General features: G+C 46.2%; 1 protein-coding gene across 1 annotated transcript in view; it reads left to right on the top strand.

Moving 5' to 3' along the window:
- COL23A1 (collagen type XXIII alpha 1 chain) overlaps positions 1-14,116 on the top strand; it is a 172,507-nt gene that overhangs the window by 136,239 nt on the left and 22,152 nt on the right. Inside the window, exons 5-7 of the mRNA XM_027682443.1 lie at positions 11,445-11,471; positions 13,326-13,352; positions 14,035-14,061. Of these exons, the coding sequence (XP_027538244.1) occupies positions 11,445-11,471; positions 13,326-13,352; positions 14,035-14,061 (81 nt within the window). The remainder of the gene's footprint in view (positions 1-11,444; positions 11,472-13,325; positions 13,353-14,034; positions 14,062-14,116) is intronic.

Below are 14,116 nucleotides of genomic sequence, written 5' to 3' on the forward strand. Positions count from 1 at the left end.
TGTGTTAAAAATCCAGGAGAATGAGCAGCTCAGGAGAGAGAATGACAGTTTTCAGACAAGGTCCTGGGCAAACAGATCTACCTTTGGTTAGCCCTGCCTGGTGGTGTTGCTGTGTCTGCCAACCCCTGCTCAGGAACCTGCCCGTGGTTGTGGTGGTGGAGCCCTGGTTGTCCTGCCTGTGGGCTCTGCAGGGGTCCAGGGGTGTGCTCAGATCTCCCTGCTGCCGTGGAGGGATTTGCTGCGGGAGGGCCACCAACCACTGCTGGTTTAACTGTGTTTTTTTGGTGCTTCCCACGGCCACATTTCCTGGTGAGATGACAGCAGCCTTTAGAGCGAGGGAAATCGGGAGGACACCTTTAGCCTTTGCCAAAAGACCACCTGGCCCATCCCCAAAACGAAGCACAGCCCCAGGTTTGCACGAGAGCACGCTGGAAGCAGAGGAAAAGCAGATGTTGGTGGAAATGTGTTTCTTGTTGGGCACAACCAGGCGCTGGGACCAGGATCCCCTGGGACGTGTCCCCCGTGCTTTCTGAGGAGCACCCGTGCTGCTGAGGGGTTCCTCTCCCCTGGATGTGCCGTCAGTGCCTCTCAGCGTGTCGGGGTCACTTGTCCTCGTAAAGCCAGGAGGGGAGCAGGGGGAGATTGGCTGTGCAGGGGCTGCTGACGTGAGCAGGGCTCAGCTGTGCCTGGGCAGGAGGAAAAAGGGAAAATGAGGAGCAGATGGAAGAGCTGGGATGTGAGCAGGCTCTGAGCTGACCTTTTCAGAGCAGGGGGAACTTCGCATTACGTAGCTGTTCAATGGCATCAGACAATGTGAGGAGGGAGAAGCGCTGCCCTGGCTACGAGAAAGACATTGAGGGGCTGGAGCGTGTCCAGAGAAGGGCAACAGAGCTGGGGAAGGGTCTGGAGCATGACTGATGAGGAGCAGCTGAGGGAGCTGGGGGGGCTCAGCCTGGAGAAAAGGAGGCTCAGGGGGGACCTTCTTGCTCTCTGCAACTCCCTGACAGGAGGGTGGAGCCAGGTGGGAACTGGTCCTTTCTCCCAGGGAACAAGTGACAGGATAAGAAGAGACAGCCTCAAGTTGCGCCAGGGGAGGTTTTGATTATTTATTAGGAAAAAATTCTTCACCAAAAAGGTTGTGAAGCATTGGACCAGACCACCCAGGGCAGTGGTGGAGTCACCATGCCTGGAGGGATTTAAAAGATGTGTGGATGTGGTGCTTGTGGACATGGTTTAGTGGTGGCCTTGGCAGTGCTGGGTGGTTGAACACAACGATCTTAGAGGTCTTTTCCAACCTGAATGATTCCTTGATTCTAAGCAATGGTTGTGCACTGTTTTTAGCAGCCTTGCTCTCATCTCCTTCCCTGCCCCACACAGAGATGGTTCTATACTTGCCTTCAAACTACTCAGCTCTCCTCCTGCATGACATTTCTCCTCTTTCCCAGTGACATACTGCATTTGTGGTTCACTAGAACCCACTCCTTTCCCTCTTCCCATCTACTGGAGAGGCCTTTTGAAGCCAAAGTCTCTGTTTCTTGAGAGTTTCATCTGCCTCTGCTACTCATCCCACCCCAAAATCAGTCTCAGCCTACACTGCTACGTGACATCCCAAATGGAGGGTTGTCACTTGAAGTAGGAAGAAACCAAAAGAATGAAGTTGATTAATGAGGGGAATTACTTCATGTGCATGTCTTCATTAATAAAAAGCAGAGCAGGGAAGAGGCTTTGTAGGAAAAAAGCATGATATGAAACAGAGTTGTCTCCTATTTTATGCATTTTCCTTAGAATAGTAGGATTTATTTTTAATTGAGCAGTGTGTTATTATACACTGGAGGAATATAATGTTTGCCTTCTGAATTTTCTTAATCCTGGAAGAACCGAGGCATCGTCCTGCCCATCTCTTGCAGCACTGGGAACTTTTTGGGAAGGCAGGGACAAAAGGCTTCACATTCTGCCTGTTCAGAAGTAATGCAGCTCGTTACTCAAAATAATGGAATATCGAGTATCCAGCTCTGGGGTCCTCAGCACAGGAAGGACATCAGCCTGTTGGAGTGAGTCCAGAGGAGACCACTAAGATAATTGGAGGGATAGAGCAGCTCTCCCATGAGGAAAGGCTGAGAGAATTGGGATTCTTCAGCCTGGAAAAGAGAAGGCTTTGGGATATCCTAATTGCAGCCTTGCAGTACCTGAAGGGACCCAACAAGACAGAGGTGGAGGAACTTCTTACAGGGGCCTCTGGTGACAGGACAAGGGGGAATGATTTCACACTGACAGAGGGCAGGGTTAGGTTGGATATTAGAAGGAAATTCTTTATAGTGAGGGTGGTGAGGCCCTGGCACAGGTTGCCCAGAGAAGCTGTGGCTGCCCCATCCCTGGATGTGTCCAAGGCCAGGTTGGACAGGGCTTGGAGCAACCTGGGCTAGTGGAAGGTGTCCCTGCCCTCAGTAGGGGAGTTAGAACAAGATGATCTTTAAGGTTCCTTCCCGCCCAAACCATTTTATGGTTCTACGAGTAATTGCATCCTTTTCTAGTCACAGGTCACTACACCAATATAATCAACTAATGGATTTATGGTAAAAGAGAATCACAGCACAGGCATTGCTCGAGGCTGGCACTCCTTTTGGGGAGTAATTGCTCAATTGGAGTGGAAATACTCTTGTACAGGTTGTGCTCATGTATTTGTAGTCCAGCTCATGCTAAGGAGCTGTTGGAGTTATGCAGGTCAGCATCTCCAGAAACTTTGGTTTTGGGAGCCTTGGACAGTGAGCTAATATATTCCTTTGGCTGCAGTGTTGAAAATCCAGTTATCCATTGAAGTCAGCTGTAATGTATAAGCCAGAAATGAACTGGTAAGGATGGTAAAACTCTGGTTTTAATTAATTTTCGAGACGTAAATTGAAGCCAAATGTGTTTTTCTGTGCTGATGTCTGTGAGAGGGTTGACGGAGCACATGTAGAAGGAAAGATGGTTCCCTGACTTGCAAGAACCCAGCACAGTGGAACACTGGAACAGAGACTTTGGTCACAGCTCTAGACCTTGGCCATAGTCAGTGGAGTTTGGGTTTTTTTCCCATTCAGCAGTTAAGGATTTCAGTTAGTGTAGACAACTAAGCCAGGGAAAGTCTGGGCAAGCTTTTTGTGTGTGACCCATAAATGTATTATGAATGCAGACAGGATGAGGTGTGGGAAATGAGGAACACGTGCCTGAGCCTGTTCCTGGGGGCAGCTCCTCCGTGCCATTGTGGTTCCTCAGAGTTTACCAGAAAGCTTCAAGACATGTGCTTAGCCAGGCACTTTGGAAATGGCATCAACAGAAAACCAGATGTGACATTAAAAATAAACTACTTTTACGAGAGAACTGTAGAAGTAACTTAGAATTGAACTGCCTGATGACTCCATATGTTGCCTCCATCCATGCAATTATCTCCAAGTCCTGCTTGGGTGTGCTCAGGGTGCAGCCTGGGAGAGTGTCTGGAGGAGCCCTGCATTGCTCTGTGCCCAAATCAGAACATCAGGCAGTGTTTTAACTCTTCAGGAGGGCTGCCAGAAATCCCATGTGAGATAGGGGAGACCATGCTATGTGGTCAGATCTCATGGCATGTGTGGATCTCAAACTTTTCCTGGTTTTTTTTTTTTTGCAGTGGGCAGATGCTTTCCAGACCTTGGGTGGCAGCTCATGCACACACATGGATTGCCTGTACATCACATGGGTGTTTTTTTGGCTGGTTGTGGATCACTAGACTTGGATATTTTCAAATACTGTGTTGTGTGATGAAGGCTTCTGTTGCTAAGATGTTTAGTTTTCTTAGCCAGGTTAATCAAGGTCATAATTGTAATTTAGGGTTCAGTTGTGTGTTTGTTCTCAGGAGTATCTTAACTCATAAATATTCAGACTTCAAGGAGCATCTCCTGTGTGTGATGTCATTTGCACACATACCTCTCCCAGTAAGAGCCCAAAAGACAGAAGTTACAAACATCCATTTTACAAGGCAAACTTCGTAGTTCCAGTCTTTTTCATTTTATTTTAATATCAGTTTTGTGGCCAATTCACATAATTATTTGCCCAGAGGGAAAGCCCTCTTTAAACAGGGAAAGCAGATCCACAGTGTTTTCCTGCTACATCCATTTACTGGCTCTCTGATGTGGAAACAACAGTGATTTTGTGAAGACCAGCTCTTCGTGGCAGCACTTTATTTTCCTTTTGATTTTGAGGTAATTCTTCCACAGGGATAATAAAAAGTTGTCTTATATCCCACCCAGTAGAGGAATTGCAGATGCATTTTTTTTATCCTCTGTGATTCCAGTGGTTCTGGATCAGGAGAAGAGAGGAGAGGGCCTGGTGAAGGTGCTGACAGCAATGGCAAGGAGAACTTCGCTGCCTGAATCACCCAGGCAGGGCAGGGATTTGGTTTCTGGTTTCTTTTACTGCTTTTCCTCTGGTTCCCTGCTTTGACTGTGAGTGCAGCTGGTGGATCTGCATCTCTCTTTCCGGTACATTTGGGCACAGCTCTGTGGTACCAAGGTTTGGCATGTAGACTGAGAGACACTGAGGAAAACTTACAAGTCTGCTCATTAGACACCAAAGAGAGGTAATCCAAACAGCAGCTGTCAGCCAGGACTGACACTGCTGAGGAAAGGACATAAAGTCAGTAAGTTGCTGAAGTGTTTGTTTGAAATGCCAATATTCTTCCAAAACCATTGCTTACTGACTTAAGAATTGCATTCCTGCCACAGAGGCCATCTCCTCTCGTAGTGGGACATTAAAAAAATATAAATCCAAAGCCCCACTGGACATCAGATCTTGAAGCAAGCAGTTGCATGGGACACATGGAACTGATTTAAACCTCAGAAACCTGGGGGAAGTCAGGGGACTCTTTCTTCTGTAAAAGCACTTCGTTATTTTGGAAGAAAACTGGTGCAACGTGATGCACAGACGAGTGAGCTCGTGCCTCTGAATTGGTGCTCGGCAGCAGATAAGGTGAGCTGGCACATCTGCCCAGGAATCACTGCAGTTCATATCAGGAGTGAACAAACTGGCTCTGTTTTGGCATCTCCAAGTGCCATTCCTCAAAAAGCCAACCAGTGCCCTGTGCAGCTCCAGCCCAGTGTTTGTTTTCCACCCCTCTGCACCAGTCAGTGTCAGATTTGATTCCAGACAATTTTCTTGAGCATCTTCGTGAGAAGACATCCAGCAAAACAAGGAGGGAGCTGTGTGCACAGATGGAAGAAGGCACATCTTGTGGTTAAGGAAGAGGCAGCTCCTGCAGGGGAAAAGGTTCCTTATCTCCACTTGAAACCCTGATGAACGTGGTCGACATGTCTGGAAGACAGCTGGGAACTGAAGTGCCCTGGTGAGGCCACGCTGGAGATGCAAAGCAGGGGCTGAACAGTGGACAGAGCCCAAAAAGCATTCTGAGGATAGGGCTTGGGTTTGTTTTCTCTGGGGTTTTTTGTTTGTTTGTTTGTTTGTTTCCCAAGGATTTCAGAAATGCTGGAAGCATCCGTGCCCTGTGGAAGGGAGATGGGCTCTCGCAGCCCCCGGATGCCCAGCGGGGACCAGCCCAGCTCCCTTGCAGAGCCCCAACGTCTGGTTTGCATTATGGGTGAAGTTTTTAGCAAATTACTGCTCCTTTCTGCTCTGTTTCCATCAAAGAATGGGCAGAGGCCTCCCAGGAGTCTGAGGACAGATCTTTTTTTTTGGAATAGAGCACAGATTTGTGAGGGTTTTTTTTTTGGTTGCCTTGTTAACACACACTTGGCTCTTATCAGGCTGCTCTGCATCGTTTACCTGACACCTCTGTTGGGGGATTTATTGCTGGCAGCCTGGGCTGTGGGACATGATTCCCTCTGGAGAATTGTTTCAGAGGAGATTTTGAGGCTTTGGTGATGCTGAGCCCCTCCAGATCCTGTGGGCAATGCATGGGGCGTGCTCAGGTGGTCTCTTTGGAAAGAAATTTGGGAGGGGGGTGAGAGCTGCTGCAGCTGGAGGACTCTGTGGGCAGGGGGGACTCAGCTCATCCCACTGCCCAGAGCAGCCCTTTTAGGATCCCCTCCAAGTCTGCAGTTGGATGTTACATGCAGAGCTGTGGTTTGCAAGGAGATGGGTTTTGGGAACCCCATAATTGCCATTCCTTTTAAAAAGAAATAGTGTTTTCTAGCTGAATAAGAAGAGCCTGGCTCTGAGGCCAGGCAGGATGCGGCCTGCATGTGTAAATTATTTCCAAATGAAAACAATTAGTCTTGCAAACATTAAAAAATAATCATGTCCCATCAACATTGTTGTTTAGTGCTTGGAAGAAAATTGCAGAAGCTGTTTGGTTTTTTGAATTTTTTTTTTTCCTCTAAACAATGCAAAAACTATCACCTAGTGATGAAAAAGTGGTTTTCCGGTTTGTGTGTAGTCATGGAGCAAAAGGGAATTTGTGCTTGAAAATACTGAAATATCTTTTTTCAAACAAAGAAACAGAGAAAATTATTAACAAAGGATTTTAATAATGTTGTTCATGCTGAAAAAGTATTATTTTTGAGTGCAGGGCTGTTTCCCTGTGCAGCAATCCCATCCCATTCTGGTGAGGCCATCCGTGCTATATAAAGTTAAACATGAAACTATCATGATATAAATTATCTTAATGCTTAAATATGACAGGTCCCAGTAGGAATGTTTCCAATGCTGTGTTGTGCTGCAGACTAACATGATTTTGGGGTCTCACACCAGTGACCCAGAGGTCAGGGCTGAGGCAGGAGGAACCTCCCACCAAGGACTTGTCCAGGCTCACAGCAGTGTGTGTGGGGGATAATTCCTTATAGGACCAATTCCATACCCTTCACAGGTCTTTAAAACAGTAGTAAATTTATTTATGATTATAAATAATAATGATAAATAGTAAAATATAAAAAATATTTAATACATTAAAATGCAATAACTTAAAAGCATTTAGAAGGTCAAATGTTTACTGTAGCAGAGGTGGTACTGCATGGGGTAAAAATGTGTTATTTTATAAGAGTTAATTTTATAAGGTCCTTCTGCACCTGAAAGCTTCAGGGAGGGAGGAGGGGGTAGCAGCAACTGGGGGTAAGGTGACATCCCAGAGCATGTCTCTGGTACTCAGCTTGTTCCCAGTTAGTGCCAGTGAATCTCAGCTGCTCTTTGGAGGACTCGCAGCTCATTCTTCATTTCTCAGTGCCTTTTCTCCCCTTTCCCTTCAGCTGGGAAGCTGGGAGCAGCCACAGCAACCTGGCTGCCTTCCTGCACTTTCCTTGTGACGGGTCTGGCAGGGCAGGCTTGGCCACAGCTTTTGCCAGAGCTTTCTTCTCACACAAAAATGTGCCAAGGAACCACATTGCCAGCAGACACTGTCCCGCCCCGAGGATTTACAGCGTGGCCTATAGGAGGGGATGGTCCCTGTTCCCTGGCTCTGCTGCAGACCATGCTGCCTAATGACCCCGGGGCCCTTCCCAGGGATACTAAAATATCGTCGTGCTCTTTTGTTCTGACACTTTCCTCCTCCTTAAAATGTGAGATTTTACCCCTTTTTGAAACCACAGAGACAGAGATTGAAAGGCAGCCCTTTGAGTTTGTTAAAATTTGACTGCAGGGTTCCTTCCGACTCCTCTGCTAATTTTTAGCAGAGCAGGAAACATTAAAAATAACCATGAGAGAAGATTTCCAAACTCAGAAGGATTGTCCTCTTAATAATTTCTGGCTTTGTTTTCACTAGATATTTCCCTCCCTTTAAAATTCCTGTGACATTGTTAGAGCAAGTACCTCCCTGCCAGCAGCAGGAAGGGCACTGGAGGAGGAAGGCAGAGGGCCAGGTAGCCAGGCTGGCACCTCAGCTTGCTCTGAGCCAGAGGTGAGTGATGTACGTGGGAAATGCTTATTATTTATTGGAAGAGATTTTGCATGTGAATCAGAGCTTGCAAGCTCCCCGTCATCCCTTTTTGGTGAACTCAAAGCTGTCCTCAAGCCTTCAGCTGATCTCAGCAATGGGTGAATCTCATTTTTGCAAAGAGAGGTGGCATTTTGGCGCTGTATCTCAAGAATTCTGAGCTTCTACTGTGAAACAAAATGAAGAAAAATATTGGAATTTGTTTTCAAACATATCTAAATGTAGCCCCTTACTCTGAAGTTGAAATATTGTGTGGCCAAACCAAGGATGCATGGAGAGTACATGATATAGTAACAAGCTCTGGTCAAGCTCCAGCATCTTATCTGAGAGCTGTCTGCATTCTCAGCCTCATGAGCCTCATGTTATTAATATGTCATTAAATAACATATCATTAGTGTACCATAAAATATTTATCATTATACAAATAATGTCCTCACGCAGGTGATGGCAGAGGGGGATGCACCATTAGATCACCATGGATCCTTATTCCCACAGGAACACCACGTGACCACATAACTCTCTGTGAGGGGTCAAACCACAGCGTGTGGTTTCAATTGTCACTCACCCCTGCCCCGTGTCACCAGCTCTCCCTGCTGACCCATCAGTGCCATCTTCCTCAAAGCACCCAGGATCAATGTATTTTGTCCCACTTGGCCAGTGCACTGATGGGTTCAGTCAGGATCATGTTTTGGAGGAAATTGGTTGAATTTTTCCCTCTGCCTTGTCTTAAACCATCAGGTTTGTGCTGGGTAGAAAATTCATCCCCTCTCGATGTAGCAAGCACTGAATTATGTGAAGTGTGATCACTGTGTGTGTGATTTAAAGACTTGTGATCAAGAGTGGGTGAAGGATGAGTGAAATTTGCCCCAGGGAAAAAAGCACAGCATAAAGCCACAGTGAAGCTTTCCCTTACTTGGGGTGTCCAGAAAACTCACCTTTTTCATAGATTTTGTGCTGGTTGTTTAAGTGAAAGTGATTTTGGGGTAATATGGGGTTACTTGTTGTTTTCCTGTTCCTTGTTTATTAAATAAATGAAAGATTGCTTAATCTTTAATTAAAATGACATGGAGGAGGATTCAAATAAAAGACAATAATGATCTCAACACATGGGTACTCTGGGGATTTACAAGGAGTCAAGTCAGCCCAGATTTCAGATGCTTTCTCCTGCTCTACTCATGCAATCCCCTGGCTCCTCTCAGAGCCCTGCCTTGCTCACACAGACATTGGGCAGGTAGAGCAGAGACAATTAAATCCCCAGCCCAGACTAACAAGACATTTAGAAGTCTGTGTTAGTCTTGTCCATTCAGTGCCATGGCTGGCCAAGACCCCCTTTGAAACCCTGATGGATATTGTTTCTCTCAAGCATTAAATGTTTTCCCTTAAACAAACATCCTCTGAATAGGCCATTGTTTTTCCTTCTGGATGTCCTTTTGTGGACTGATACAAGAATAGCTAAAAGCTGATGAATTGGTATTGTATATTATAAATAAATAAATAAATAAAATCTGGGACTTCTACTCCTCTGAGAAGTTGAATGTGCTGCCAGTTCTCTGCTCAGGTCCCACATCTTGCCCTCTGGAGGACAGGGAGTTGCAGGTGAATCACCTCAAACAATCATAGTTTCAGAAAAGAAGCTCCACGGACCTGATGCCTTTCCCAGGTGTTATAATCTAAGCAACTGAGGTTAGATAAAGTAGGGAGGAGGTGTTGGGGAAGAAGTAGTAGTTTGGTCGTGACCTGCAAGCCTTTGCTTGCTGACAGACACAACTGCTTTATTTAGATTTTTCATTACTGCTACTTGGCAGTTGTGCACTGGTAGCTCCTCATGAGAAATGATGCACATCACGTGGTGAATGTAAACTATGTTTGATAACTTCAGAAATCTCATGTGTGTAAAGAAATGCCCATTTATTTTCAAGTGAACTTCTCTCATACAGGTCCCCCAGCCCTTATGACCAAGGTACTGATGCCCTGCTGAGGGTTCAGCCACTTGGATTTACCTCTTTCCTAACAGAGCTGTGTCCTCCAGGGTTTCATATTCCATAGCCATTACAGGCTGATTTATTCCTTATCAGTGGCTGTGAGCTGGAAGGATGCTCTTTTAAGTGCAGCCATTGGCCTCCTCTTACACACCTTTGTCTCTTTTGCCCAATTTCCCCATCACAGATAGAAGTTAAAGTAAAAATGAGTCACCCTAATCAGTTCCCTAAGAAATACAGAAACCTTTGGTGCTTTAGCCTTGCTTTGTACCACATTCCAAACTATGTTTGCTTTGGTAGATCCCCCCCAGTTGACAGGGCTGTATTGTGGGAGATGTTTCAGCCCAGCATGTTGGAAGGAGGATGTGCAAGCACAGCCCTTGGATTTGCCATAGGCAGGGACAAGAACAAGGCTGGGTTGGGTTTGAGCTCACCAGAGCCAGGCTGTGGTGTCGGGTCAGGCTTTGCCACAGGGACACTGATCCCTCCAGGGTGGATCCTTGCCCAGGGAAGCACGGGAGCACACGTTGGAAATCCGGGTGTGAAAGCTTTGACCGAGGGCTTTGCTGACTCGCAACCATCGTGCTGTGTCTCCTCAGGGACAGTTTGCAGGGCTGAGCCTTCTTTGGGCTTAAATAAGGAAAGGTGTTAAGTTTGTGGATTGGTGGGAATTCAGTTCTGGGATTTACCATAACTTGGGGGCATTTCTTCATCCCCAAGTGCCTGTGTGCCAGCTGCAGCTGAGGGCAGGGGCAGCTTTGGCCTCAGAGCACCTCTGCTTCCTCCCCACACACAACCTTCTCAAAAGCAAAGTTTCCTATGGCCCAACACAGTCAGTGGCTTTACATTAATTAAGGGCATAAATGCCAGAGATGGCAGGGAAATAACCATTTTTGATGTTGACTTGCCAGGCAGCAGCCCTAGGAAGGGGAGACCTGGGGAAGAACTGGGGTTAACCAAGTGCTTGGTCTTGCAGTTACAAGTGCACTTCCAGCTTTGTGTCACTGCAGAGGAGCAAAGCACGGAGCTGTCAGCCCATGGGGCAGATGCACCTTCCCTTTCTCCACAGCAAGAAACCTTTTCCCATCAGTGAGACTTACTGAGGGTGATGGCTGATACCATCATCCATCACATCTTGGGTAAATTGGTAGAGATTCAGCAAGTCCTTTGGCAAAAACAAATGGTTCAGGTCTGAGGTTGATGTGAATCACTTGTGGATCTGCTCAGTTTACCCAAATTAGGGGTGTTTTACTGCTGCTCCTTTTGACTTTACAAGCTTCAGGGAGTCCCGAGTGTTGTGCCAGGGCACTGTCACCTCATCCCTGTCACTAATCCTGTCGCTTCCTTTCACGCTCCTTCTTAATCTGCAAATTGTTTGATGCCTCTTACTGTACTTCCCTGAAACCTCCCTGCTGGATTGCATGGATGAAGGATTAGGTATATCATAGAATCATAGCCAAAGGTTGTGCTGTACGTAAGTAGAGCCTCTTTCAGAGCATGCCTGATATTGTTGTGTTTGTAAATTGATCATTTATTTATTTATTTTAATAGTACTGTCTTTTTCCTTCCTTTTCCAGGGGCCTCTTGGTTTGGATGGCAAACCAGTAAGTAGCACCAGGTGCCAAATATAGCATGTCTTTGCTCGTACTACTCTGCAATAAATATGCAGAATGTCAACTACTGCTCGTTTATTACTACATATATAACAGTTTAAGGGAGAAAATTGTATTTGGGAAATAATTCCATGGTCTGTAACAAATGCAAGTTTGAATTCTGAGCCAGGGTGGCCAGCACAGCTAGAGGTGACCTTTTTTTTACCTGTCAGCTCATCTCAGCTGCTTCTTCCCCTCCTGTGCCAGCTCAGTGAGCAGAGACTGCAGATGGGCATCAGGCCAAATTTGGGAAATAATCTCCAGTAGCACATTCAAAGAAGCAAAGTCAGTAATCTTAGTTGTGTGCTCCTGGCACTACAAAGTGATACCATAAAAATAATTGATCCCAAAGTGGGTTCCATATCACTCCAAAGGAGCTGAGGTTGGAACTACTTGAAGAGCGCACAGTGTCCATGCAATACTTTTTGGAACAGCTGGACTTCATTTTATGAGCTGCTTTCTTGACTTCATTTTTTGTTGGAAGCCCTTTGGATATTCAGGTGCTCCACTCTTTTCTTACTTGTTTTACAGAAACCCAGACTTTTTTGCTTTCATGCTAGCTGAACTCTGGCCAGCTCCAACTCTTTCTGCTGGATGGTTCCTACAGGAGGTCACAGATCCATATTTTGTGTCCAAACCCCATTCTCTTGCACTACATTTTTTTATAGAGGGCACAATCTGAAATCTTTTATAGTTATGGTCCTAAACCAGCTGGGATTTCAATGTGGGCAGAAGTCATTTAGTCTTTGCAAGTGAAAAGTTACTCCAGACACTTATTTCCAGCTAGGTAGGAGGTGTGCTGCTAAAGCTGTACGTTGCTGTTGTTGGTTTTTATCCTAACCCTGAAGACAACAAATGTAAATAAAATCTAGAAATAAAGCATTGGAAATGAAACAAAAAGGAAGGCCAGCTCACACTGTGGTGCTCAGGGCTTGGCTTTGAATCAGCAAAACCCTGTGATGGGAGCACAGTCGGACCTCAGGGTACCACTACCGGGCAGGAGTGAGACCCTGAGTGAGAGGCAGAGAAACCTCAATGAAAAAGCAAATTTATCAAACAGCCAGAGTCAAGCAGACTGTTCATGATCTCTTCCATGCCAGCAGCCTTGCTTAGAGAGCAATTAACAGTGGGGAGGGGTGCATGGGGATGCAGATCTGCCACTGCCAGCCTCTCTGCTGACCTTCCCCCGCTGCATCCCACTGGGTCCTGCTTCAGCAAACTCCTTGAATTGGTCTGAACCCTGAGACTTGGTATTTTTCTGTGCTGGAAGGAGGATGCAGAGCAGGCACATCATAGTGTTGCTCTTGGGTTCTCTCTGGGGCTGCAGTGTGTCTCTGCCAGCCTGTCTTACAGGCAGCTGCTCAGAGGGAAGATGAATGATGCCTTCAGCAAATAGGCCAAAGAAAGCAGCCCGTCCTCCCTGTTTATTTCAAACAGATGTGTAATTGTTGTAATGATATGCTGAGCATGTGTTTTTTTTCTAGAAGTGATTTAATACCTCAAGATATCTTTTTCATCTATTTGGAATCACGTGTTTGCGAGTGGCTGTCACACTGCCTGCCCTGCCCTGGTCCTTCTCCATCCTCTGTCCTGGCAGGAGCAGGCAGAACCTCATGGGTGCTCTTTTGGTAGCGTGCTGCTTGTGTCAAGCAGTGTATAACTTAAAAGAATAGCATGTATGCCTTAAAATAATAGAGAATATGGCTCTGGTTTTTGAATTGATGAATGCAATCTCCTTGTGTTTGACGTCACGTGCACTCATGATTCTGATGTTCCTTAACTTGGATCCTTTTTGTGTGTTTTCAGGGACCTCCAGGACCAAAAGGGGAAAAGGTAAAGGCTGCATTAACACGTGGCTTTTGGGGAAGCTGGTGTATATCCTCCTGCTGCTGTGATTCTCTCAGTTTGTGTTATCCCAGTATGTCAGCATGATGCTGGGTTTTGTTGGGACGTGGAGCTGTGACAGTGGGTTCTCAGGCTGCTCTTGGAAAAGCCCCAGGAAGGGGGGGGAGGGCAGGAAGAATTTGCAAAAAACTAGGAGGAATAAGTGTGGTCTTAAAGCTCACCCACACTATAGGGTTTCTGGTAAGCCCTTAAGGGTCACGAGATTGGCATAAAACTCTCTTGGCTCCTCCAGGATCTCTGGGCTCCATCGCTCCGTGTTTGCATGACATCCTCCCCTGAAATGAGAGTGGCCAAAGAAAGTCATTACTGTACTGAAAGTGAAGATAATTCTCACATGTGTAGGACATAAGCAGTTGCTAGGGGAGCCTTAGAGTTGGGAACAATCTGTTATTTCTGATTTATTATCTGTTTCATCGCCTGCCAGGGCAGAACCCTTCCCTATTGTGTTGTCTCGAGCCCTTCTCCTCCCTGGTTTTGAATACATTAAGCAATAGAACACTCTTGCCACTTCCCTTGTGTGCTGTACCCACATCCAGCTGACCCTGTGCTTGGTTCTTGGGGGTTGACATTTGAACTCTGAGCTGACCTTGCTGTTTTGCCTGATGTGCAGGGTGAAGCAGGGGACGTCGGCCCAAGGGTAAGTAGTAACACAGCACGTTAATTTATTCCAAAATCTGGTTGGGTTTAATCAC

Source organism: Neopelma chrysocephalum, unplaced genomic scaffold (assembly GCF_003984885.1).
Source record: "Neopelma chrysocephalum unplaced genomic scaffold, ASM398488v2 Primary Assembly neopelma1_63, whole genome shotgun sequence".
In the NCBI taxonomy this organism is placed as follows: Eukaryota; Metazoa; Chordata; class Aves; order Passeriformes; family Pipridae; genus Neopelma; species Neopelma chrysocephalum.